At 58.7% G+C, this 27,342-nt stretch overlaps 1 protein-coding gene across 8 annotated transcripts in view; it reads left to right on the top strand.

Moving 5' to 3' along the window:
* The window catches only part of VAV2 (vav guanine nucleotide exchange factor 2), a 191,146-nt gene that overhangs the window by 35,823 nt on the left and 127,981 nt on the right, over window positions 1-27,342 (top strand). For all 8 annotated transcript variants that reach the window (XM_070595452.1, XM_070595451.1, XM_070595455.1 and 5 more), the window contains exon 2: window positions 6,543-6,659. In XM_070595452.1, coding sequence (XP_070451553.1) covers window positions 6,543-6,659 — 117 coding nt within the window. The remainder of the gene's footprint in view (window positions 1-6,542; window positions 6,660-27,342) is intronic.

Genomic DNA, 27,342 nt, shown 5'->3' with positions numbered 1-27,342 from the left:
GGAGGGGCCCTGGGGGCAAGGGCCTGGCCTTGGATCTTCCACGGCATGATGCCACAGGGAAGCCCTGGGCACAGGGACTTTAGGACCTCCTGAGGGAGATGGCCCCAGTGTCAACTGTCACCCCTTAAAGCAGTTATCTGGAGCGAGGGGCTCAGCATCCTAGAAGTCAGAGGGCAGGATTTTCTTTACCCATTTTGCAGATGGAAAAACTGGGGTGCAGAGAAGACAAGTGGTTGTTGCATTGCAGCAGGCCCAGCCCAGCGGCGGGCAGGGCTCTTAGGCCGGGCGTGCCTGCTGCAGGGTCTGGGCTGGGTGTGGAGCTGAGCCTTCCTGGCCTGCCCCAGAGGCTGCGTGTGATGGAATCAGTGGGCTGGGGACACCAGCCAGAGCCCCGGGAGGAGCTTTGCATGTCAGTGACAATTTACAGGGGCCAGGGCAGGTCGGGGGATCTAGAGAGCACAGCCAGGGGCTTCCCCTGTGGGGCCGCCTCAGCGAGCATCACTTCTGGGAGCTGCGGCTGCCCGCCTCCTGCCATAGCTGGCCAAAGGGACTTCCCCTGGGACAGGCCCTGTAAGAGGCTGGAGGGCACCCCCAGAGGTCACCCTCCTCGTCGCCAGTTCTCTAGCCTCGGTTTCCGCATTTGCAAATTGGAGCTCAAAGTAAAAGTCCATGGTAGGGGTGGACTGAATGCAGATGTAAAAACGAAGGTCTTAGCAAACTCTGAAGCGGTGTGCACACGCTGGTCCGGTACTGTCTGCACAGACATCAGTTCACACTCCTCCCACCCCGCCGGCCGGACCCCTGAGCCCCGGTTTCTGTGAGTGGGGCCTGCCTGTCAAGCGCATAGGCTGGGCTCCTACCCTCTGTCTCCCCATCACCCCCAATCAGACTTAGTTTTCCTACAAGTATTGTTTTCTTCTTAAAAATAAAAAAGAATCATGTCTTCCTGCTCAGAAACCTATAGACAGGATGGCTTAAAGGGCAGCAGTTTGGCCTTGGAGGTTAATTGGTCCCAGATTTTTCCTAGTGACCCTGGGCAGGCGAGGAAGCCTCCTGGAACCCCAGTCTCCTCATCTGGAAATTAGGAATCACTGTGATGACCCGGCTTGCTGTGAGTAGCACCTGACAACACGGAGACCCTCACTTCGTGGGAGCTTTTGGGATTCTTATGAGCTGTTGCATTGAGATGCCCAGGAGGTCAGAGCCAGGAGGGTCCCTGGAGCCCTCCTCCGGCCCCTCGCTTGGCAAGGAGGAGACCGCCCAAGCCCACGTGGTGTGAGGGGTGGAACCAGGAGCCAGGTCTACCCCAGAGGGGTGGGTCACACTTCACAAAGGGCAGCATCTGGTGCCAAGCGGGGTCCCAAGGGGCAGGGCAGCCTGCCACGCCTTGAAAACGCAGGCCCGGGGCCCTCTGCCGCTGTCCTCGGCTGCCGCAGGGCTTCCCTCCGCGCTGTAGGTGGGGCCTCTGCCGTCATCTGGACCGCACCATTTACCACGTGACCCTGGGCCCGTCCGTGATCTGGCTGCTCCGAGCCTCGCTTTGTCCGTCTGTGGACTGGGGTGAGGACCTTCCTACCTGACGGGACCGTTGCGGTCGGTAAGCGGCTTCGTGCGCTGGAGCATGTCCGTGTGCTGCCCCGCTCGCGGTAGGCGCTGAGCCCAGTTGTTCCCTCCCTCCATTGCCCAGTGGTCGGCACCCAGGCTGCCTGCGTTCAAACGGCAAATCCCTGTCCAGTGCCTGTGGCCGTGTGACCTCACGCGATGGGCTTCACCTGTGTGTGCCTCAGTTTCCCCTTTTGTGCTGGCCTCTCAGTGCTCAGATACCTGAGCAGCCTGTGAGGAGCTGCTGGTGGATGTGGGCTCCGGGGGCAGGGTGGCTGTCCTGTTTCCCATTCCAGCACTGCCTGGGGGGATGTGCAAGCCCAGTGAGGTTGCCCGGCCCGGTGGGGCAGCACCTCTGTGTCTCCTTGGTGGGGTGGGGCTGTCCCCGGCAGTGTCTCCCCGGCCAGTAGTTTGGCCGCTAAGTGGCCATAGTGAGGCCACTTGGGCTGGGCCACCTCGGGGCCTGGAGGCTCAGAGGCGGGGTCCTGGCTCTCAGGGCCCTCCTCTGCCTCTCACGTCCAGGACTCCCCTGCTGGGGCCGTCTGAGAGCTGAATGACAGCTGTGCTGTCCTGCTGCACCCGGGGAGGTGGCGGCTGGGCACGGAGCCTGTGTCCTCTCGTTTATCTGATTGCAGCCTGATTAGGTCTGGGGAGGCTGACAAATGGGCTGGAGAGAGGAGGTTGACATGACCGCTGCACAACAGCCAGGCCCGGAGGACGGATTGTTTGGGGCTGGGAGGCGGGAGCCCTCCCTGCGTTCAGCCCACGCCCCATGGAGTGCCCTAAACAAGCCCAGCGGGGGCCCTGGTCTCTGCCGTCCCAGTGGGGCCGACTCACGTCTGGGCCGCTTGTCACAGGGCCAGTGTTCCAGGGACAGATCCTCACTGTGGCCACTTAAGTGACTTCCGAGGCTGCGTGTTCATGTTGAGATGCTGGTGACATGGTGGCTGCCCTTTGCAGAGGGCCTGGGAGGCTGAGGAAAGAGAAGAATGCCACCCGCCCCTGAAGCCTTAGGGGACATGGCGGCCGTCAGGCCTCCCCTGGCCATGTGACAAGGATGGGCAGCTTCTGGCCTCACACTGGCCCCTGTCTGGGCCCTCCCTCGCCCGCCTTGTCTCAGCGCATGGCTGACACGTGCCTGCAGCCGCTTCGGGCCTGCGTCCTGTCCGCTCTCACCCCTCAAGGAGTCTCTTTCCTGGAATCTGACCGTCCCCGCTGTGCGCAAGGGATGGCGAGGCTCTGATAGGCCAGGCCCCAGCCTCACGCCCTCCTCTGCCCAGGGATGGGGGGCATGGGGGCCACCGGAAGACAGGTGGGTGGACACGAGCAGCAGGAACTGGCCCCGCCAAATGCGAAGAAAAGGGGGTAGGAATCTGGACACAGGGCCTGGGCCTTCCTTGCTCTCTCCCTCTCTGGGCCTCAGTTTCCCTAACTGTACAAGGAGAGAGGTGGGCAGAGTGACCCTGTCACTTATCATTGAAAATGGGCCTCTTATGAGGGTGAAGGGATGCTGGTGATGAGAGCACAGGACGGAGGGACCGGGAATGACGGCCTCCCTGCGGGCAGACCCGTCCTCTCGAAGGGCCTCTCGGCTCTGAAGCAGATGTAGGTTCCAATCTTGGCTTTGCCGCCTTCTGGTTGGGAGCCAAGGTTCTTAACTCTCTGTGCCTCAGTTTCCTTACCTGTAAAATGGGGTGAATGACTGGGGACTAAACACATCGGGTGGGCCAACCACGCAGTGCCGTGCCAGGCGCACAGGAAGCTGGGAGGTGACGCCCGTGCTAGGGGCTGCCCCCTCCCCGGGGCCTGAGGCCCAGTCCACGTTCTTCCTCCCCGTCCCGCCGTCTCCCTTTCCCTGAAGTCTGACTCGTCTGTGAGCCTCAGTTTTCCAGCCACCGGCCTTGGGGCCTGGGGTGGGCCTGGAGCTGTGTGGGGAGCGGTTCTGGAAGGTTAGGGGCCGGGTGGCCACAGTGGGGTGGAGCCAGGCCAGGCAGACGCTGTGCCCACCAGACAAGGGGCGCCTGCCCGTGCTGAGCCCCAAAAGGAAGGCTGGCCTTGGCGGCTGCGATTATGGTTAGGAGCTGGGTAATTAACTCCAAAAATGGGAGGCTGAGGAGCCATTAAAATAAATGCCTAGTGGAAATGAGAGACGAGTGGTGTGCAAAAAATAGTGGAGCCAGGCTGGGAGCTGCAGTGGGTCCTGCAGGGCGGCGGCCGGGAGGAAGCGGGTCTGGAACCGGCTGGAACGAGGGGAGCCGGGTGGGCTGAGTCAGACCCCGCCTCCTGCGTCTGCACGCCCGGGCAGCATGTTTGTGTCCCACAGACTCGGGGACAGAAGCAACAGAAAGTATTCTCTCACGGTTCCCGAGGCCAGAAGTCCGAGATCAAGGTGTTGGCAGGACTAGGGGCTTGGGGGCTCCGAGGCGGGGTCTGTCCAGCCCTCCGTCCCAGCCTCTTTGTGGTTTCCTGACCATCTCTGGCCTTCCTTGGCTCGTGGGAGCACCGCTCGAATCTCTACCTCCATGACCGCGTGGCCTCCTCCCCGTGCATCTGTTTATCTGTGTCTCTCTCTTTTTTTTAAGTAAATTTTTTTATCATGGTAAAATATATAAAACATATTTACCATTTTAGCCATTTTTAAGTGTACAGTTCAGTGGCTTTGAGCACATTCACAGTATTACATAACAGTCACCACTATTATTTCCAGAACTTGCTCGTCTTCCCGAACTGAAGCTCTGTCCCCATGAAACCCTCACTCCCCCCGCCCCACCCCCGGGACAACCACCCACTTCCTGTCTCTGTGGGTCTACCTATCCGAGCTCCCCATATAAGTGGAATCCTTACAGTATTTGTCCTTTTGTGTCTGTGTTCTTCAAAAACGTCAGGTCGTGGAAGACAAACACTGAGGAGTTTTAGATTCACATGTAGCTATTAAATTTAAATTAGTTAGAATAAAATTAAGTTAGAAATGCAATTTTTCAGCCAGGCCACCCACATTTCAAGTGCTCACTGGGCACATGTCTAGTGGTTGTACTGGACAGTGTGCATGTAGAACATTTCCATCATTCCAGAAAGTTCTATTGGAAAAAACTGTTCTGGGTCCGTGGAGACAAAAGAGAGGTGACAACTGAAGTCATGTGGATCCAGGATTGGACCCTGGGCCAGAGATTTTTTTGCCATCAGGACATTTTGGTTGTCCTTTATCTTTCTACATTGAAGAAATGTCCCTGGGTACCGTCTGTAGACCAGGTAGCATGTGGTGGGCACGTGAATTTCCTGACTTTGGCATTGGTGCTGTGCTTATGGAAGGGGCGTCCTTGTCCTCAGGAAATACACATCAGATGCTTGGGGGTGAAGGGCATCATGTCTGCAGCTTACTCTCACACGTTCAGGAAAAATTACACACGCACAGGCACACACACACACAGATACACAGATACATACACAGAGATACACACACACAGGTACACACATAGAGATACACACACAGATCCATATACACGTGTATACACACACAGATACATATGTACACAGATACACACGTACACACACATATACACACAGGTACACACACAGATACACACTGATACACACAGATACACATACAGGTACGTACACAGAGGTACACAGGTACACAGATACACATACAGATACATACATGGAGATACACACACACAGATACACACATACACACACAGATAGACATACAGACACATACACAGAGATACACACACACAAAGACAAAGAGAGAGAATGGTAAACGACAAAGCAAATGAGTCAGTGTTGTTGTGACCAGTGACCAGTCCCAGCAGGACGAGAGAAGTGGCCAGTGCAGAGGGTGCTCCAGGCTGGGGCACTGCCCCCTGGGGGTGGGGGGCCAGCAGAGGTGCACATCCGCCCTGCCGTGATGGGGTTCTCGGTGCAGCTTGGTTTGCACCCGGCCTGCCTCAGCTTCTGATTCTGGCCTGGCCTTCGTCTGAAGCTGTCCATCTGTCTGGATTCCCGGTGAGCAGGCGCAGGCTCTGCAGCTCGCTTGAAATCAAGCCCTTAGACGATGGTCATTGATGAGGAGGAGGTCCGAAATCCTGGGTTATTCTTCAGCTGTGTGTGTGTCTGCGTCCTTGCCTTGTGGACGCCCACACTGAGCTGGCCTGGGTGGGCTGATGGCTCCCACATACCAAATGTCCACCTGTGCCCTCAGGGAACGCAATTAACCCAGAGGAGCACATGGTGTTAGGAAACCAGGCTCAGGAGCCGAAGCCATTCTCCCTGTCCCCAAAGTTAGAATCAGCAGACAGAATTTGAACCCAGGGCTGAGTGACTCCAAAGTCTGCACTCCAGGCTGCCTCCCTTGCTCCCCCTATATGTTCTTTACCAGCTCCTTCTCCCCAGGGTCTGGAAGCTGGCGATCCTGCTCACGGCCCCCCAAGCCCCCACCCAGTTGTGTTGCCAGGCCCACTGCGGTTGGGTGGCCCAGTGGAAGAGGTGCCCCGGGTGCTCATCTGGGAACTCTGGCCTTTGTGTCCCCGCTGGCCCCCACCGTGGCTGTGTGTGTGGCGTGTGCTCCTGGGGTCCAGCACAGCCTCGCAGGGTGGGTCCTGGCTGCCGGCTTTGTCACGTGTAAAGTAACTGTGCTGGGTCTGTGCGGTGGGTTGAAGGCGGTGCGTGTGTGTGTGCTCCACCCTTGCTGACTCAAGGCGGCATCTTTTGTTCCCGTCTTGATTATCACAGTTGAAATGTTCACATCCCCCTGGCAGGGCTGCAGGCGTCCTGAATGGCCAAGACGAGCCGGGCCCGTCTGCGACAGCCAGATCTGGGGGTCTTCTCGGAACAGGAGCGTGCTCGTCCGTGTCGGCACACGGAAGCGAAAGTTGGCTGCTGTTATTGTTCTGATCCCTACAGACTCTGCAGGTTTAATCGTTTTCCCTTCTCTTCTCTAGTTCCTGTGTTTGAAGAACATCCGCACCTTCCTTAAGGTCTGCCATGATAAATTTGGATTAAGAAATAGCGAGCTGTTTGACCCCTTCGACCTCTTCGATGTCCGAGACTTCGGGAAGGTGAGTGGCCTCTTCCTCTACTCTCAGCCACGCAGGGGTGGGGGCTGAGGGGCTGGCTCAGTGGCTGGTGGCCCCAGTGAACAGAACGGGCCTGGCCCCTCCAACACAGAGCCAAGGCTCTTCTTCCATCCTGTGTCGGGCAAGTGCGGGCTGGGTTGTGTTGCAAATGGGTGTCGGGGGAGTATTGGGGGCTAGGGGCAGCGGGGTGGCCCCTCCCTCCTCTCACGCCGTTCAGGGAGAGGCCAGGCATCATGCATCCAGGAGGACAGAGGGAGAGCTGGACGTGGACGAGGACAGACCTGGCGATGGGGTCCCGGCCCTGCCTTTCCATCTGGACCCTGAGAGCTTCATTCCTGCCCTGAGCCAGATTCTTCGTGGGAGATGGGCCCGTGTTAGGACCAGCTCCTGAGGGCTGGCTGGGATGACACGGGGACAGCTTTTATCGTGGTGCTCCGTGAGAGGAGCCTTCACGCGTACACCTGAAACAAGCAGAACTGCCTGGGCTCTGAGCAGGTGTTGGTCAAGGAGGGGGTGATTCCCTGAACTCCCAAGGTCCCTGGAGGCGACCTCTTGGGTCCGGGCTGAACAGCCTGGGGGGTCTCCCTGTGTTCTCACAAAGTGTCACCTGGCAGCTGTCCTGCAGAAGCCCTGCTGGCACAGGCGAGGGGTACCTGAGGCTGGGCAGGTACAAAGGCCGGGGCGGGGCAGGCTGTGGCTCATTTATGTCTTCCTGGGTTCAGAGTCCCCATGCAGGGTGTCCCGCACCATCCGAAAGCACAGCAGGTCCAAGGTCACTCCTTTTAAATTGGTGGCGTCAGCACCGAGGTATCTTGATCTCAGGGGCTGAGGGCTCCAGTGCAGACCTGGTTCTGCACGGCCTGTGGTCCAGGTGTCCCCAAGTCCCTGTGTGCCCTGGGAGGACCACGCCTGGCCCTTCCCTCTGCCGCTGGCACAGCCTCTGCCAATGGCTGCTTCCTGGATTCCCCAAGGAGCTTGTCTCCACCTGCTGATGGGAAATATCAGGAGATATTTATTGCCTGATTTATCTGAGGACCATTATTGGGGACTTAGTGTTTGAGGAAGTGTTCAGGGAGTACACGATTGATGAAGCGGGAAGGGAATTTTGCACTTGCTATCGCAAATGCTGAGAATCCACTTCAAGAGGAGGAGCCCTCATTTGAAGTGCTGTGAAGTGTCAAATTAGCATCAATAACCAGGACTTTCCCATAAGCCACCTGGGCCTGACGGTACTCTTCCTGAGTTCTGAAAGTCTCTGGGAACGAGATTTGGAGACCTGTTCAGAAGCCCATCTCTTTGTGTAATCAGCCAGTTCTAGAGGTTTCTGTTCCTCTCTTGAATGACTCAGCATTGTGCCTTCTGCTGCAGTGCACCTGCCGGGGACCTGAGGCTGCGTGCATCCCTCTGCCCAGGGGCGCGTCTGCTGGGGCGGGAGCTGCTGAAGCTTGAATGCAACCAGGCTGGTCCTGCCCATCAAGGGCCTCTTGGTTCCCACAGATCTGCTTTCAGATGCATTGGAACCTCTCTCCGTTCTTTCTCCATGCAAACAGCGGTGCCTAGCCAGGGGCGGTGCCGAAGGCTCTAGGCTCTGGAGAAGGGGGCTTCAGAACACACACACACACACTCTCACTCATGCACATCCACTCACGTGCGCTCACAGCTCTCACACACACTTTCACATAGACAGTCGTGCACACAACTGGTATTTAAAATAATTGTATAGAGAAAAAGGCAGGATAAACCCTGGCCAAACCCACTTCTTGGCCAGCAGTTAAAATGCAGAGTCGTCAGTCTCTACTCCCACTTTGCTCTGAGTTTGCTCCAGCCGAATGCCATGATGTAAGATGTACACAAATTTGGATTAAAGTCTCATCACATGACCTGCCAGCCGTGCGGCTGAGCAGTGTGCAAGTGGGGCGCCCTTCTTTGTCGTCAATGGTTCCAGCGAGGTGGTTTGGCCCCGAGGTAGGCATGTCAGCAGCACAGAGGGGCTGCATGGGGGCTGCTGCTCACGCTGGCCTCTGGTCTGCCCACGACGCACTGTGACTGTCAGTGGTGGTGCTTTGCTATGCTGTGGCAGCCACTGTGGGACCCTGGGAGTGGGCAGTGGATTTGGGCTGTGAATCGCCGTGTCGGGTGCTGGGAATGGGAGAGACACACCCGCTCGGACCCCGGCGCCTAGCCGCAGGTGCCTTGGTTCAGCCTCATGCCCTGCACGGAGGCCCAAGGCTGCAGGAAGGGCTGGGCTCGGGGAGAGCGTTTCTGATGGCCCAGAGCGGCCCTGTCCTGCAGCCGCTTTTCAGGTCGGACCCTCGAGTCAGACCAACCTGGTTTAAAAGCTGGCTCCCCTTACTGGCTGGATGACCTTGGCAGATGGCGCCGTGACTGACCCTCAGTCTGCGCGGCTGTGAGAGGTGGACAAGAGGACTAGGTGGATGAACTTGTAGGGAGCCCTCAGCAGGGTGCCCAGCCCAGAGTGGGTGCTCCTTGCCCGGGGGTCGCTGCCACCATCCTTATTCCCACCACCCCCAGGTTTGGTTGAAACGAAACTACGCTTTCACAGGTGGGTGGCAGCTGCCTCTCGATTATGCTTTTCTCCATTATTTTATTTGTAAAGACTTAACATCTGCACCTTTGGAAGACGGAGCCAGGTGGCTAAGGACCGACCCTAGGACCCCACAGGCTGGGTCTGAGTCTCAGCTCTGCCGTCACCAGTGGGTGGCCGTGTTCAGGTGACTCAGTTTCTCCAGGTCCTAATTGTAAAATGGCGATGAGCATGCTGCCTTGCCTTCCTGTGGGGCAGGAAGTAGACTCGTGTTTGCCCGTGAGGCCCACTCTTGTTCTCTGCCGCGCTTCTCCTTGGTCCTTTGGCCTCCTCTTGGCCGTGTGGGGCGGCCTGTGTCGTCCCTGTGTGTGAAGGGGACCCTGTGACCATGTGCTGGGCGCTGGTGCCCACGGAGGCAGCAGGAGCAGAATCGCTTGGCCCCCGCCTCGTCCTCCCTGTCCGTCTGGCTCAGCGGCCGTGTCTTCGTTCTCCTCCTTCCCTGTGTGTTTGTCTTACTGTGGTCAGCCTCTGGTCAGCACTTCCAAGCTGAGCCTGACCTGGGGTCCGCTGAGGCTTGGGACGCTGGGGCGTGCTCTTGCCACAGAGGAGCCACTGACCGGAGCCTGTTTGCTTGGCCAGTGCCTCCTGATGTCCAGGGACGGGATCCCCTGGAAAAGCAAAACACAGCCGAGTCCCGGCGCCCTTCTGCCCACCCACAGCCTGCTCTGCTCGGTGTGAAGGCACACGGGACTCCCGCCCCAGAGTGCGGCCTGGCCAGGGTGCAGCAGTGGACTGTGTGGGGACTTGCCAGCTCCAGCCTCCTGGTCCTTAGGCTTGGGGTGGTGAGAGCAGGTCTGGAGAGGCTGACTCAGGGGCTGTTTTCTGAGGACGGGCCTGGGATGGAGGTTGTGGTGCAGGGTTCCCTCTGGGCACAGAGACAGAGCGAACGTCCCAGCGTCTCTTCAGGGACGTGGACTAATGTTTCCCATGGGCCCAGATGCATCCTTCGCCCTTCAGGAGCCCAGCCCAGTAGGGATGCCCACGGCTGTTCCAGAAGTGCGCAGGGGGCCCTCAGTGACGTCGGCCCATGCAGATGTGCCCGCCTGCTCTGCCTTCCGCCGGACGCCACGGCTGGCCCTGAGGAGTGATGAGTCCCAGCCAGCGGGAAGGCAGTGTCCATCCCTCTCCTGAACACAAAGCTCAGTGATAGCAGAGTTGACCCGTGGTTTCTGGGTGGACGAGGCCAGAGGGGCCGAGGGTTGATCTTTAGGGCCAATTCCGGTTGCTGCCAACCAGAAGCTGCCAGGCTGTCTTGAAAGTGACGCTGAGGCCTGTTGCAGGGCGGGGGGAAAGGGTTTAGGGTCCATCAGTGGTGGTCTGCTGGGAGTGCGGGGGTGGATTTGAGGTGAAGCACAGGACTCTCTCTCACTTCTTGCCTGGTCATCTTCCACGTACATCCGTAGGATTCAGGAGTAGAAGGATCCTTGTGGAACAGCTGGTTAGTCAGTCTCAGCCTGGTTTAGAAATTTCTAGATTTTTTTTTTGCTATTATTTAAGAAGGTTTGTAGTGTTCAGGTCCTGCCCGGGTTCTGGGCCTTCTTGTTCTTTTTCTAAACAGCTGCCTCTCATCTTTCCAAGTCTCTCATGTTGTTGGAGTCATTCTTTGGAAAGAGAAAAGGCATTCATTTATTGATTTGTTCATTCATTCATTCATTCCTCCATCCACCCATCCATCCATCCATCCATCTGCCCATCAAGCATCTAATTTACAAGTATTTATTAAGCACTTGTTGTAGTAGAGATAAAAGGCAGCGAAGGACCGTCATGGCCTTTGTTCTCCAAGGGGACACCTGGATTAGCTGTTGTGCGGTTCACGGTGGGAAAGCGGAGTGAGGAGGTGAAAGCTCTAGGACTTTCTGCTGGGGCTGGCCGGCTCTGGCCCGCCTTCAGCCCTGACCCGAGCCTCTCCTCTGTGATGTGGTCATGGGGGGCGGGGATCGTGCGCTGTGCAAGTACCACTGCCACAAGAGCCCTGTTGTTTGGGGAGACGCCGAGCCCCTCTCCCTGGGGATGCGCTGCAGAGATTGGGAGCTGGTTCCACGGTGTTCGTCCTGTTTACACAACAGGAAGGCCCTCCGCGTGCTCTTTCAGTGTAGCCTGCGCCCCCGGCCCTTGGGCTTCTCCCTCCCGCATTTCCATTGCGGCAGAGTGGACTGAGCGGGGCAGGTGCAGAGGGGAGCTGATGTTTTGGGGTGCACGAAGCTCCAAGAAGTGTTTCCTTGACCCAGGAGCAGTGCTTGGAGGGGCAGCCCCATGTCAGACTGGTTCTCTCTGCTCCCCCCCAGGGCACCCAGGGAGACCCTTGGCAGAGGCCTCGGCAGGGCAGCAGGCAGCTGGAGCCCTGGAGACCTTGAGGGCTGTGGACCCCTGGGTGCAGCCAACCACTGAGGGAGCAGGCCCCCCGCACAGGGGAAGCCAGCCAGGCCGGTCCACTGCACCTTCCTTCTGGTGCCTTCTCTCATCCGGATTCTGGTGGAGGGAGGCGCTGGAGGAGGTGGGCGGGAGAAAGAGGGCCCTCCCTCAGTTAGACCTGGGTGTGAATCCAGACTCTGCAAGTCCCTGGGCTCTTGAGCTTTGGTTTCTGCAGGGAGAAAGTGAAGACAGTAATGATCTGGTGTGTGGCACTGTGTTGAGGGCTCAGCGAGGAAGTGACAGACTAGACATTTTTATTAGTATTTTGTTCCTCTTCTTGCTAACCCGCCAGCAAGCTCCAGCAGGAGCTGAGAGATCCAGAAAGTGGATTCTGGAGGGCTTTCCCTTTTTGGCTGCCTTTCCTGGTATTTTCCCGAAGGGCCACATTAAAGGTATTAGGTTTCGACTCAAAGCAGTTGTGAGTGCTTTCTGCGCTGCCCAGGGCGGGCGAGCCGAGGGCCGAGGTGGGCAAGCTGGAGCCAGCAGGGCGGGCTGGTGAAATCCGGCCGGCCCTGCTCCCTCCTCGGCGGCACATGCCCTGTTCCCGGCTGTGTGTCGGATGCACAGGGCTCAGGGTGAGAGGGAGCGTGGGAGGGAGAGTGGGTGGCCAGCGTCGGCTGGATCTTGCAGGGGCACCACTGCTGTAGCTTGAAATCTGGTTGGAAATTTTGCAGGGAGGTTCCTGGCAAGGCTGCGGGGTTTCTGTGGCTTAATCATGATATTTGGTCCTGAAGGTTGTGGATAATCATCACTATGAAGTGACAGTCCCGTCTCGTTAGTGTGAGCTGGGCCCCGTAGGTCAGTCATATAATCTTCCCAGGGTGACGTGATGTCACCCCATTTTCTAGACCGGGAGGCAGAGGTTTCTGAGCAGCTTGCTTCGTTCGGGTCGCACGGCCGTTGGGGTCTTGGGTCTGGGAGTTGGCTGTCCCCAAGGCCCTCCCTCTCCCGGCCTTGCAGCCTCCTCAGGAGGGCAGCGAAGTCATGGCCAGCCTGGCCAACGTGGCGCCTGGTCCTGGCGTCGCTGCTGGGGTCGGCCCAGCTGCCTCCAGCGACCCTGGGCAGGTGACTTTCTCTGAGTCTGGATTTCCTCATCTGGAAAGTGGGAACAGTTGGACCCACTCTCCCCTCTTTATCGGAGCTCTGTAGGTGGCTGTGGCATGGAAGCTCTCTGTGGGCTGGAGTCCGGGAAGCAGTGAGTTAGAACAGTGTCCACCATCACCGTCACCACCATCACCATCACCACCATCATCACCACCACCACCATCACCACCACCATCACCACCACCACCATCACCACCACCATCACCACCATCATCACCATCACCACCACCATCACCACCACCACCACCACCACCACCACCATCACCACCACCACCATCACCTCCATCATCGCCACCACCACCATCACCACCACCACCATATTCCTTTGTGGTCACAGCCACCATCTCACATGGTTAAGCCGGGAGTAGAAGTGAGAGAGCCTTCCAGGAGGCCACTCTGTCCTTGTGGGCGGAGGACACGGGGAAGGCAGGCTGGATGCCTGGAGGGAGGGGCAGGGGAGTTTCTCCTGGGTGGCCCAGGAGCCCAGTGGGGTGGAACCCCAGCAGGCGGTTCTGGGATGTCCTTCCTGGGACCTGCTCCCTGCTTCCCCCCATGCTCATGCCCAGTGGCTGACCAGCCTCGCAGGCTCCCGTCACTGGGCTGTCCTGCCTGCTGCCCCCCTGCCCCAGAGGCTCCCCCGTGGCTGCAGGGCTGCCTTCGTCGCGTCCTTGGGCGCTTGCTCAAATCTCGGTGTTTGAAACGGTGCTGCTCCCCCTTCACTGCGGCCTCCTGTCTCGCAGGCTGCCCTCCGTCTAAGCCGTTGCTTTACTTACGAGGTTCGTTGCTCACAGTCACCTCTCCTGACTGGACTCTGAGCTTCCCGGCTGTAGGGACTTTCATGCTTTCTTTACTGACGTCTCCCAGGTGCCCAGACTCGAACCTGGTACGCTGGGGCACCAGGCTGTCTTTGCCTGACTGCGTGGGTCTTACAGGAGGAGCTGGGAAGCCTGTAGTGGGGACAGGGGTCACCTTGCAAGAGGCTTGGGTGCCCTTGGTGGGTCACGAAGCCCAGGCTGGCCCAGACGCCTTGCTGGGGCCTGGGGAGACGGGACATCCTGGGGGCCCTCCAGGATGTACCCTGGGGTGGCACCCCATCACCCACCTCCGGGACCCGTTTCCAGCGAAGTCTGACGCTGCTTCCCTGCGTGCCCCCGCCCCCCGGGACCTGCAGCTCCACATGGTCAGCTCGCCTCTTTTAAGCCTCTGATTTGGGTGGAATTAAGTACCTAGAGGAAGGCCCGCCAGGCTGTCTCTCTCATTTGAGCTAAAGAGCGGGTTTAATTCTACTTATTATTCATTAAAACATTTTGCTAGGCTCAGAAACTTCCAAGCCGTTACACCTGGCCCTCAGCGAGGCTGAGGGCGGACCGGCAGGCCGTGCATTAACTTGGTGTGTGAAGCCGGCCGCACAGCCCATCTGCCTGAGCCCGGCCCTCCTCCCGCAGTGGTGAGCGCACGCACGCACTGAACACCGCCGCGTGCTGGGTGCCTCACTGCCATGGCTCCTGCCATCTTCAAGAGCCCACGAGGAGGGAGGGACCCCAGGGCCTGGAGAGGATGCATCTTGCTTGTGTCCCATGGTGACGGTGAAACTGGGTGGGGGGGTCCCACTGACGGCGGAGGTCGAGATCTTCTGTGCTCTACTGTGCCTGTCCCTGTGCCAGGTGAGGCAGTTGTTTGCAGGGACGGAGCGTGGTGAACCGTGTGGAGTTCTGCCATCTGCAGGCGGGTGGGGAAGCCAGGCTGGAGGCCAGTGTGGAGGCCAGGAGGGCGGTGAGGAGGCCAGGAGGGCGGTGAGGAGGCCAGGAGGACAGTGAGGAGGCCAGGAGGGTGGAGTGGAGGCCAGGACGGCAGTGAGGAGGCCAGGAGGGCGGTGAGGAGGCCACTGGGGTGGTGTGGAGGCCAGCGGGGCAGTGCAGTGTGGAGGCCAGGAGGGCAGTGAGGAGGCCAGGAGGGCAATATGGAGGCCAGGAGGGTGGTGAGGAGGCCAGGAGGTTGGTGTGGAGGCCAAGAGGGCCATATGGAGGCCAGGAGGGCAGAGGCCAGGAGGGTGGAGTGGAGGCCAGGGGGGCGGTGAGGAGGCCAGGGGGCCGGTAAGGAGACCAGGGGGGTGGTAAGGAGGTCAGCAGGGTGGTGTGGAGGCCAGGGGGTCGGTGAGGAGGTCAGGAGGGCAATATGGAGGTCAGGAGGGTGGAGTGGAGGCCAGGACGGCAGTGAGGAGACTAGGAGGGCGGTGAGGAGGCCACTCGGGTGGTGTGGAGGCCAGCGGGGCAGTGCAGTGTGGAGGCCAGGAGGGCAGTGTGGAGGCTGGCAGGGCTGTGTGGAGAGAGGCCATGAGAGGCCTAAACCAGGAGAGAGGGCTGAGCATCTTCTCTTTCAAGGACATGGGGCAGTGGTTGCCTGTTTGTCCTGAAGGTCTGAGCAGGGGCCGATGCCTCCCTCGAGGGGTTGATCCGCACCCCTCGGGCCTTCTCAGGAGGCAGGGAGGGCAGGGCCCGCTGAATCACGGTGAGTCCACTTGTGTCTGTTTTCTGGATGGCATTTTGGCTGACATTTTGCTTATAGAAAGGGTTCTGAAGAGGCTAAAAACCTAATTTGAAACCACCGGACCATAACAGCCAAGAAACCCACTCTCTGGGGTTTGGGATTTGGGATGGTGGGGTGGCTGGGGCTGTGGTCTCATGGTCCGCCCGGGGTCACTGGCAGTAGGCCAGGCCCAGCCACACCTCCGGGATGACGAGGCCTCAGCTGCGTGTCTGTCCTGGATGTGGGAGGTGGGGACACATCTGCCAGGATCCCCGTCCTTCCTACTGTTGGTCCATCCACGGCCACCCACCTGGCTGGTCCCGGGCCCGGGTCTGCTGCCCAGCGCCAGCTGCCTTGGCCTTCGTCTGTTCGGCAGAGGTGCCCTTCCTCCCTGCCTGCCAGCCCTCTGTTCCTCGCCTCCTCTCTGCCTGGGACCCTCTTCCTTCAGCCTGTCCTTCCCCCTCCTCCATCCCCTGGGCTTGGCAGCACCTGGCACTTGCTGCCGCCCCCTCCAGCGCCTGGGGCAGGCGCTGTCCATCCCACCACTTGTCCATCCCAGCACCGCCCTCCCGAGCCCAGCAGCACAGCACCCCAGCACCCCACAGCCCACTGGAGTTGGCATGTGAGCGGAAACCAGGTCCTCTACGGATGCTCCGTCTGCCCCTGTTATGGCAGGAACCCTTCTGTCGCCCCTGCCCCTCCCACAGACACCCCCCCCACCGCTGTCCTCCCCACCTCTTGAGAGTGCTGCTGCTTCCAGAGGCCAGGTGACAGTGGACACCTTTGCGAGCTCGGGACGGAACGTGACGAGGAGCGGGCTGCAGTCGGGACCTAGACGGCGCTGGGCTCGACCCACAGGTCACTGTGCCTCTTGGGACCATAGTTTTCTCGTCTGTAAAATGGGTCTGCAGGTCGACCCCTGCTCTGAGAGCAGCTGGAGGAGCACCAAGGAGATGGGCTGCCTGGCTGCGCGTGTGAGTCCTGAAGGCGGCAGCTCTCGGGACGGTGCCCTCGTTAGACCAGCCCACACGGAGTGGGCGGGCGATGGCCTTGGCAGTGGGCAGGGTACAGCCGACTGCTCGTTCTGCTGCCCGGAGCGCCAGCCTTCCCCAGCCACCTCGTCCCACCTGCATCCCGTCAGGGGTCGACAGGGTACCAAGGTGCCCTCTCAGCCGCACCATCGATTTCTCCGTTAGCATCTGCGTCCATGACCACATCCCCCGGGCCTGTCTGGTCAGGGAAGAAGGTAGCAGGCAGCCTTGGGGTATCGATCGGACACCCTTTATCTCTATGCCTAGGCCCCGCGCCGCCACGTGTGTGCTCATTTCCTCTTAATGTTTGCGCGTTAACTTGCTGAGTGCGGATGACTTTCTGCCGCTTGGTTTGATGACTCAGACGTCGATGCTGCGGCGGGTTCATTTACACGCCTGTCTTAATGTTGTCGGTGAGCCGCTCTGCTCTTCTCGCAGCACCCGCTCCGTGCTGGTTACTCGTGAACACGCGGTTGCCGTGGAGCGGGAGCTGCCTCCAGGCTCCCTCAGAGCCCAGTGAGGGCTGTCGGCGAGGCTGCGGAGTTTCCGCTTGAAAACGTTTCCCCCTTTTATCTGCTGGTTGTCAGTTTGGGGCATTATTAGCCCATCCGCTTTCAGAAGAACTTGACAGCCGGACACATGCACACATGCACACACGCACATGCATGCACGCACATGCATGCACGCACACATGCATGCACACACGCACAGACTCAAATAAGCCCATCGGATGCTGACTTGCTGTTTTTTAGCTGGTGGTGGGAATGGTTTTCTCTTTCTCCCTTTCCAGACGGGAGCCATTGGCCATCAGCACCTTCCTGGTGCACGAGGGTGGAGGGCGGTAGGGTTTCCGTCGCCGAGTCTCTGCCAGTCTGATGAGCTGTGTGCTGGGAGATCTCAGCCCACCCCGCCACGTGAGATGGTCCAAACTGGGATGGGAGGCTGGGGAGCCTCTGGGTCTTTGTTTTGGTCCATCAAAACCCTCGGCGGAGTCCTAGGGAGGCGGTGACTCCCAGACCCCAGTCGGGTCTCTGAGAGGAGCCTTTGGCTGAGTAGGTCGATCCTTGATCCCTGGTCATGTACCTGTGACTCCCTTCTTGCTTCTGACTCATTTTGGGGGAGAGGGGCCTCTGTGGTGGCAGCGGTCACGTCTGATGGAGAAGTCGGGGATGGAGGCAATGGGAGTCAGGAGTGCTGTGTCCAAGCCTGCTTTGGCCTCCGAGCCTCGCTGCACGTGAGCGGGTTGCTGCTGTCCCCTGTGGGCTTCAGTTTCCCCATCTGTGAACAGAAGGCTGGACTGGCTGATGACTTCTTGGTGGTAGTCATCAGGGGTGCCTCTCTGGTCCCCACAGGTGTCAGGCAAGCTGCGCACATCTTTGCCAGCTCTCTTCTGTGTCTACCTTACCCCGTGGGTCAAGAGTTTGTATTTTCTCAACTAGTCGTGGAGCGACTGCTGCATGCTTTTTTTGGTCTGTATCCACAGTTAATTAAATTTTAACTGGCTAATTGTTTCTTCCCAGCGCCCCAAGACGTTAATTGTTTCTATTGAAGCCTAACTTGATGTTTGCTGCAAAAAAAGCTGAATGAGACTAAAGAGAGAAGGAGAAAAAATCAAAATGTAAATATTTAATTGTAACAAAGTGTCCTTTCTTGGCACCCTGGAAGGGCCTCCTCAAGCAATACCTGTTCTTCTAGAGGCACATAGGGGTCTGCGGCCAGGCAGGTCCTCCGGTGGGGGCCCTCTGAGTCACACGGGGCATTGCTGTGGCCTTGTTGAGGGGGGCGCCGTGGCTTAGAAAGCGTTCCCCAGGTGCCCGGCCCCCAGGGTGCTGGTTGCGCATGCGCATGCCCGCCCTCCGCCTGGAACGTGGGCTGGGTGTTTGGGCTGGAGCCCTGGGACATTAACCGTGGTGATACTTTCTGAGTTTCATTCTTTTTAAAAAATTTATTGTGATAAAATGAACCTAACATAAATTTAAAGTGTAAGCTCAGTGGTTTTCAATATGTTCGCAGTGTTGTGCAGCTGTCACCACTATCTTGTTCCAGAACTTTTTCATCACCCCAAAAGGAAATCTTATTTCTTCCTCTCCCGTCCCCTAGTCCCTGGCGACCACTGATGTGCTTTCTGTCTCTATGGATTTGCCTGTTCTGGACATTTCACATAAATGGAATCATGAAACACGTGGCCTTTTGTGTCTGGCTTCTTTCACTGAGCGTGATGGGTTAAAGGTTCATCCGTGTTGTAGCAGGTGTCAGAATTCCAGTCCTTTGTAAGGGCCGTTGTGTGGATGGACCGTGTGTTTATCCACTATCTGTTGATGGACGCTTGGGCCGTCTCTGCCTTTTGGCTCTTGTGAATAGTGTGTGCTGTGACAGGCCTTGTTGGTTGACATTTATTCTTGCACTCCTCAGCCCGCAGCCCCCTCACCTTCCAAGGCTCCAGGTTCCAGAAGGCTGGGGACCCTCACTGTGGACTGAAGCCCATGGTCAGTCCGGGGGAGATCCACCCCCGGGCCCCAGGCTGAGGGCTGTCGCTCTCGAGGGGAAGAGCTGGAGATAAGTGGCCTTCCAGACCGCGTGCTCCAGTCCAAGTTCGCGAGCAGGCCTGCTGGAATGCTCGGCTGGTTTACAGATTAGATCTGTGGGTACAGTGAGGCTGGGAGCTCACGTGAATGATGCTGCTGTGAACACGGGCGTGCAAATATCTGTTTGACGTCCTGCTTTCAATTCTTTGGGCATCTACCCAGAAGTGGAATTTCTGCATCATATGGTAATTCTATGTTTGATTTTTTGAGGAACCACCATACTGTTTTCCACAGCGGCTACCCCGTTTTACATTCCCACCAGCAGTGCACAAGGGTTTCAATTTCCCCACCTCCTCGCCGACACTTGCTGTTTTCTCCGTGTGTATGTGCGTGTGTTGGATAATAGCCACCCTGACGGGTCTGAGGTGGTGGCTCACTGTGGTTTTGATTTGCGTTTCCCTGATGGGTAGCGATGTTGAGCATCTTTTCATGGGCTTATGGCCATCTGTGCATCTTCTTTGGAAAAACGTCTGTTCCAGTCTTTTGCCCATCTTTTAGTCGTTTTATTGTCGTTGTTTCCCTTTTCATTTGACCATGTATTTGAGGGATGGCAGGTGTCAGCTCTGAAGACACAGCCTCAGTGGGAGGGGCAGCCGGAAGCTGCCTGCTGACGGGCAGTAAGAGAAATGTCCACCGAATGACCAGATCTGCTGCCTTGCCCGAGAAGAGTCTGGCCGGTCAAGCTCAGCTCTCACTGCTCCCAGGTCCCCACCTTTAAAAGCCCCCCAACTCCAGCGCTGTCCCCACCAAGCCCCTTGGTCCACTAGGCCCCTCGGCTTCCCTGTGGGCATGTTTCAGACCCCTTCTCTGCGTATGAGACCCAGGCAGGTCGACACTTCTGGGGTCACAGCTGTGACAGAGCCAAGGAGAGAGAACCCATGGCGGGGTGAGCGTTCCTCTCCTGCCAGCTCTGCCAGGTGGAGCAGGTTGGGGCTGCCCCACTGCCTCCCAGGAACAGGGTGCAGAAGCTTCCAGGGCTGCAGAGCACACTGAAGCCAGCGGTGGGGGGCTCCCCAGCTCTGTGCTGGGGGCTCGGGCAGGCGCAGCCCATCCTGGGGCGCTTAGTGTCTCATCCTTATCAATAAGGCGCACCTGCACACCCTCCCCCGGCCCGCTAAACCTGCCAGCTCTGGACGCGCCCAGGTTAACCGCCGCCTGCAGGCGTCGTTAGAACAGCCCTCACGTCCCGTTCTCCTGGCTTCACTTCCGTGAAGAACGGCGTCTCGGCAGATGGGCCCCGTGGAGACCTGTGTTCGTCACTGGTTGGTTCTCGTACTCGCTCAGGCCCCGGGCTTCCTCGGGGCTGCGCCACGGAGCCAGGTGGAACAGGAGCTCGTGGGGACGCGACAGGGCGGCTTTGAAGTCGGAGCCTCTGGGGAGGTGGGGGCCACTCCAGATGAAACAGGGGTCGCAGGGAAAGCAAAGCTGCTTCCTCCAGGAGGGCTAGTAACCGGTGATGAAAGGGGGGGGAGCGCCGTCTTCACTGAGAATGTCATCATGGGCTGCTGCTGGCTGTTCTTACAGACGAGAAACCTCATCGGGGGAGGTCGAGGCCGGTCCCGGTCACACTGGTCCAGTGAGGACTTGGACCATTCCCCGCTGTCCTGGGAAGGCTGGGCCCTTGGCCTGTGCTGTGGCTGTCCTGGCCTCGGTGCAGCCTTGTCACCACGGTGGCTGTCACGAAGCCTTCTTGGGAATGAGGCAGCTGTGACCACGGCCCCGGTGACACCACCAGTGTGGCCCTCCCAGGGGGGCAGGGGCACGGAGGTGTTGGCACCTTTGATGGAGAATATTGGCCCCTGGCCTCGTTCTCTGTGCAGCCCTCCATCCCGCCCGGGTCCCTGCCCTGCGGGCAGGTGCAGGGAACATGACCATCCCTGGTCCCTTTTAGACCTGGAGGGACGGGGGCTCAGATGGGTTTCGTCCTTGCTCAGTGTCACTCGGCAAGAAGGGATGAGCTCCGAGGGGAGTCGCCGGCTGCAGTCCTTGGTTGGTCTCCGAGGCTGGGGAGAGCAGCTGTCAGGGAAGGGGGTCCTGGTCATCTGGGCTCGAGACCCAGAGGCCAGGCTCCTCGATGCAGCTTTCCTTCTGGACGTTCAGTGGTCTGAAGAAGCCATTCATTCATTCATTCAGTCAGTCACTCAACAAATGCTGTGGAGTGCCTGCTGCGGGCCAGATGTAGGGGATCGAGGAGCGAGGGGACAGACCCCGCAGCCCCATTCTCTGGTTGTGGGTGAGGCGGGGCGATCTCTCCCCCGTATCCGAGCCCAGAAGCTGAGGGCCGAGGTCTCCAGGAAACCCACTGACTCTGTGTCCCCAGCTTTGGCCCCCCCCGAGGACCTTTTTGAATATCCTCGTCTTCTCTTAGGGTCCGAGTTTTCAAAGATTACACCTAAGAAACCAACGACATTTATGAAGTAATTAGTTTTCCCATTTTTAGTTAATCAAAGACTGATTCTGAGTTATATCTCTGATTAGTTTCTGATGCACACTTGAAGCCGTGCGCCCCCACGGAGGGCACCCCAGCCAGCCAGGAAGGGGGTGGGCAGGAACTTCCAAGTCGGGACAATGACCTTCACACTGGGACGATGACCTTCAAGGACCCCGGTATGGGTGCCTTTCACCACAGACGGCACAGCCAGGCGTCAATGGACAGCTGTGGTGGGTTGGCGGGTGTCAGCCTGCTGTGGAGAGACAGCAGAGGGAGCTCAGAGGCAACAGGCAGCACCCCCATCCTGAGCCAACCTGAGACTCATCTGTGCCGGGGGCCTGGGAGGGTCGGCTGTCAGAGGGCGGGCATCTGGGGAGGAATGACCCCCGCTGGTGTCAGCATGGTCTCCACCAAGCTGTGGACCTCGGTGCCTGGGCCTCCGAGGCCGAGTGGGCAGGCGGAAGGTGCAGTGGGCCCCTTGCCCCACCACCAGGCTCTCCTCTCTCACCGACTGACCCAGCAGCATGGTTCTGGGCCAGCCCAGAGTCTCCTCATCTGTGAAGCCACCCTGGGTTGCTCCAGCCTGAGGCAGGAGGCACAGGTTCTGGAATGGCTGGCCTTAGCAGTCTTCCAGCAAGAACCCTTGTTGTACCAGTGGGGACACTGAGGCCTGGTGAGGACAGGGCCTGCCCTGTGGCCCTCTGTGGGTCCAAGGCGAGCCCGGGCTTGCTCTTTGGGCCCCTTGAGCCCAGGCTGCAGGTGACAGAAGGACTGAGCACAGTCCTTCGGGCTGAGCAGGATGAGGCTCTTGGCTCAGCCTCTGACAGCAGACACTTTACCTGTCTGAGCTGCTGCTGTCGTATCTGGGAGGCCACGAGGGTGGGGTCACGAGGCCAGCCTCCCGGCAGGTCGGAGGGTCAGTACATATGGCCACCTTTGCCCACACCCAGGCCTCTTTGGCCTCCCCCAGCACCTGGCAAGAGATGGACGCACTGACTGGGGTGTGTGGTGCCCGGCAGAACAGGGCTGAGCCCAGCGGGAAGCCGCCCCACGTGTCTGGGGCCGGAGAAGCGGGCTCTGGGCGCCGCTGCAGGACGGGAGGGTGGAGGGCAGGCAGCCATGCCAAGAGCCTGCTGTTTGTTGTGCTTCCCTGAGACAGATCACATGCATCTGGCTCCAGCTGCTGGGCCTTTTCCGGCTTGCATTCCTTTTTGATCTGAGACTGAAATATTTTAGCTGGTGGCAAAAATGGCAAAGTGCCCCTTTTCCCCTCCCAAGACAGGAGGAATGTTCAAGAAAAATGAGGTGTCCGGGGGCCTTCCCTTGCTGAGCAGGCAGCCCTTGACCCATGGTTTGGAAACGCAGGCAAGTCAGCTGGCTTTCCTGGCCACTGGAGACAGCGAGGCCCTGGGCCAGGGGGTCTGTGCGCCTGGGTTCCAGGAACCCCCCAACCAGGGCTGTGCTTCGGGGCTGGTCCCGGGAGGCAGCCCCATGGGTGGAGCAAAGAACACACAGGCCTGGAGCCCCAGGTCTGATTTCAAAGCCCACCTGGGCTCTCCACGGGTGGCGAGGCCTAGGCACCAGTTGGCTTCCAGGGGCCTCCATTTCCTGTTGGCACCGGCTTCACAGGTTGGCTCCCAGGACTCAGGGGGAGGGTGGCCACGGCGCTCTACCTGTAGAAGGTTCCAGAGCAGTGCACAGTGGTGGTTTTACCCTTCCGTGGGCAGTGGGGCGTGTGTCAGAAATCCAGGGACATGGCAGCAAGGGAGGCCCGAGGAGGGCGATGGATGGTCAAGCCACAAACCACGAGGACCGTGGCCAGGTCAGGATGAGAAGAGAGTGGTGGTGGAAATAATTTGAAAATACGACTGTGGCCCTTTCGGAGGCTGTGGATCCAAGGGGGCTGAGAAGGGGCTGGGGTCAGGCAGGCCGGGTTGGGGTTCTGCCTGGGTGTTAATGAAACACGTGACTTTGGACATATGACATAACCTTGTGGGCCTCGGTCATTACGTCTGCAAAATGGGAATGAAAATGATATCAGGCTTGTGGAGCTGTGAGGCTGTGAATTGAGCGTGTGTGAAGGACCCAGCATCGTCCCTGCTCTAGAGGGGGCTCAGAAATCCCCCTGGCTCTTACAATGGGTGCCTGGAGGTGGGGCACACTGCTCAGGGGGCCCTCGTCTCTGGCTTGGATTCCTCGATGTTTCCTAGTAATGGTGGTGGCGGGGGCCACACATACATGCACTTGAAGGTGCAGAAACAGGACACGAGAAGGACAGACTTTCTGCCCGTTACGTCGTCCGCCATAGCTAAGACCACGCTTCTGCTTTGTTTAAAAATAGTTTCTAGCTGAGCTGGAGGCACCGATTCCTCCTTAATGTTTTTAATGGTTTCCCAATTAATTTAACTGGAGAAACTCACCCCGAGATGTCTTTCAAGTGGAAAAGGAGAGATGTCCTAACACCATGGGCATATCATTAGGAAAAGCAAATTAAATCATGTTTAATGGTGTTAGAACCTCAATCACTTTGGAAAGTGGAGTTGGCGATGCGGGGAAATGAGAAATTGCTGACGCCCTTCGGAGGAGTTCGGGGAAGGAGACGGGGTGCTGGTGGGAGTGATGGGAGTGCTGGTGCACCGCGGACGGGGGTCTCAGCCAGGGAGGGCCGGGTGCTGCACAGGCAGCTGGGTGGGTCCGGTGTGTGCACGAGCCCGCGTGCGTTCTCTCTCCCGTGGTCCCCGTCTCTCTGCCAGCAGAGGGTGGGGGGGCTGTAGACCCAGTGTTCGTGTCCTCTGCAGGTGCCATGTGGAAACCTGATCCCCAGGGTGATGGCACTTTGCACGGGGGCCTTTGGGGCTCATTAGGTCGTGAGCGTGGAGCCTCCTGAATGGGATCAGTGCCCTGGTGCAGGGACCCGAGAGCTCCCTTGCCCTTACTGCGCATGAGGACAGCAAGAAGACGCCGTCTCTGAACCAGGCAGCGGGCTCTCCTCAGACACCGGATCTGCCGGCATCTTGACCGTGGGCTTCCAGCCTGCAGAGCGTGAGAGGTCGTGTCTGTGGCATTCTGCTGTTGAAGCTCGAGTGGACTCCGAGGCACCGCCCAGGCTTTTCTGTCTCCAGAGCTCCCTCTCTGGGTCCTTTGGGTTCTGTTCCCGGGGAGCAGAGCCAGCTCAGCCCTTTAACAGATGCCTTGTGGGACAGACTGCCCCCCTCCCTAATCCTCAGTTTCCTTGTCCGTAAAAGGGAGGGCGGCACCTGCCTTGGGGGCTTAGAGAGGAAGCCAGCCCCACGGGGCCAGGTGCCCAGTCCGGTCTGAGTGGGTCCGCATAGACGCAGCCCCTGTGTGCGGCGTTCACGGTTCCAGTGGAGCCAGCGTTTTTGTGTTTGAGTCGCTAATGGCACTTGGGAGGTTGTCTGTCTTTTCAACTTACTGGAAATGATAGCTCTGTCTTTTGTGAACATAAAAAAGCCCTTCTAGCAAAACCACGAGTCTTCTGGTTCCCTCCTGGTCGGTTCCCAGCTCTCTGATAGGTCGTAAGAAATATTCAGCTTGACATTCCGCCAGTGGAGACTCATTCCCATGACTGAAGTTCCCGCGGATGGAGGTGACCCAGCTCTCACTCCCCACTGCCGGCAGCTTTGTCGGGTCCTCTCTCGAGAATGGCCTCTGATCAGGAGCAGAGAAGGAGCTCTGGCCGCTCGAAAGGGAGGACAGGGTCGGGGGCCCGCGGGAAAGAGAGGTGTCGGGTGTGGATCATTGGGTGAACTCTCAGCTGTCCCGTCACCACCCTGGGTGGGAGGGACGGTCTGGGGCCTGCTTGGTTTGGGTGGCGAAAGACTTCTGCAGGAGGCAGGGAGGGAAGGCAGGCAGGGTGGGGACGCAGGCCACAGGGCCCATGGAGGGACGCCCTTGTCCTTCTCATTAACACTTTATGGAGCCCTCACTGGGCACCAGCCCCGAGGCGCAGGGCTTCATTGTGGAAGGGTCTCATTTATCCTCACACTGGAGGGACGAGGACGCCAAGGCTCCGAGTGGTGGAGTGACCGTCTCCATTCCAGATCACACAGCAGGTGCTATTGGAGACCCAGAACATCGGCACCCCAGGCCTCTGCCTCTGTGTCTGCACACAGGAGGTGCTTAATAAAGGCTCCCAGGGCGTGCTTTGCAGGGAATGGACAAAGCCATGGCTGGTCCAGGAAACCCAGCTGTGGTGGAGGGCTGGGGCCCGTGCTGTCGGCCACAGGGGCAGCTCCCTGCAGCCGTCCCGACTCTGGAACCCACAGCTGCCTGCTCCCCTCCCCCTGCTCTTCTTCCTCTTCTCTCTTCCCACCCCGTCCTTTCTGCCTCTCCGTGGCATCCCCGAGGCTCCCACTCGCCCACGCCACCTTCTGCAAGCGACAGACGCCCTCTTAAAAGTCGCACGGTCCCCAGAAGGACTCGGTGGTCAGTGGGGCGCAGATGACCAGGCTCGGGGGCCGTGGGGCAGATGTTCAGGCTTGTTCTGGGTGCGCACTGCCACTCACGTTTAGCCGTTGTCAGCACCCACCACCTTCCCTTCCTACAAGCAGGGCTTTACCCCGAGGAAACTCCCCTCATGAATCACTGTCAGTTAGCGTTCCGCTCCAGTCCTGGCTGGGCCGGCAGCTCCCCTCCTTCCTTCATTCGGCCTTATCTGAGCAGAGCAAGCCTGGCTTCTAGCTGCCGCTCAGCCTCCTCCTCGGAGCAGTTGAGGACCAGCTGGGAGCGAGAGGGCGTCTGGGAAGAGCCCCTGCCCGACCTCCCCTCTCCCTGTGGGCGTGCCCGTGGCCTGTGCCCATTTCCTGCCAGGCTTCGGGAAGGGAAGACGTGGGCGTGCCCGTGTGTGTTGTTTGTGTGCATGTATGTGTTGTGTGTGTGCTTGTGTGTTGCGTGTTTGTGGTATAAGCATGCGTGTGTGTGTTGTGTGTGCACGTGTGTGTGTGAGTTTTGCATCCTCAGTGTTTCCAATGGGCTTCTCCACAGAGACAAGGGGCTCATTGGAAGCTCGTGTTCTCGGGGTGCTTTGCAAAGCGGCCAAGGCCCCCTCCTCTGGCATTTTCTTCCTAAGAAAGTTCCTCCTTATAGCAACTCTGCTCCTTGGGAGAAAGTCAGTTGGATGTCGGCAGTCAGAGCCGTGGACTCTCAGAACGTGAATCCCCCTGAAAACACCAGCTTCGGGGGCTGCAGGGAACAAGGGAGGTCCAGTCGTGCACTCATCACAAGGAGCGTGAGACTCGGGGCAGTGGTTCCCAGCTGTGGAGCCCCCGCCGTGCCCCGTCATGAGAGACGCTCTCGAGGTCACCAGAGCCCATGAGCACTGGAGCTGGGCGCTTCTCCGTCGGTGGGAGCCCCTGAGCTGGGAGGAAAGGAGCCCTAGAGAGACAGCTGTCCGGGCTCCTCCGGCGTGCCTCTCTTTTGGAAATACTCTGGTGTTTTTAAGATTTGCAAGCACGACACCTGTGTGCTTCCTCCTGGCTCCTTCCCACGGGCGAGCTGTCCTTGGCCTCGAGGGACGTTGATGTCACTTGGCCAAGGGCGGACATGGCAGCTGGTGGACCGGTGACCGGCGTCATGTTGTTTTCCAAAGCCCAGACCCGTTGCTCTGCTTGTTGAGTGGTTGGGAACAGGGCTCTGGCAACAGAGACCCACAAAGGAGGGCCGGCGTCAGTCTCTCTCTCTCTCTCGTTTTCTTGGTAGAATACACACAGCATAAAATTTACCATTTTAACCACTTTAAAGTGTATCATTCTTTGGCATTAAATAAATTCATAGTGCAGTGCCACCATCACCACTGTCTAGTTCCGGAACATTTCCGTGACCCCTTAAGCAAACCTTGTACCCGTTCAGAGCCGCTCCCCATCCCCCCTCCCCCAGCCCCTGGCAGCCCCCAGTCTGCTCTCCGCCTCTGTGGGTTTGCTCTTTTGGGCATTTCATGTAAATGGAATGATGC

Source organism: Equus przewalskii, chromosome 26 (assembly GCF_037783145.1).
Source record: "Equus przewalskii isolate Varuska chromosome 26, EquPr2, whole genome shotgun sequence".
In the NCBI taxonomy this organism is placed as follows: domain Eukaryota; kingdom Metazoa; phylum Chordata; class Mammalia; order Perissodactyla; family Equidae; genus Equus; species Equus przewalskii.
Note: the sequence above shows the minus strand (reverse complement) of the source record. Positions and strands in the feature narration are given on the sequence as shown.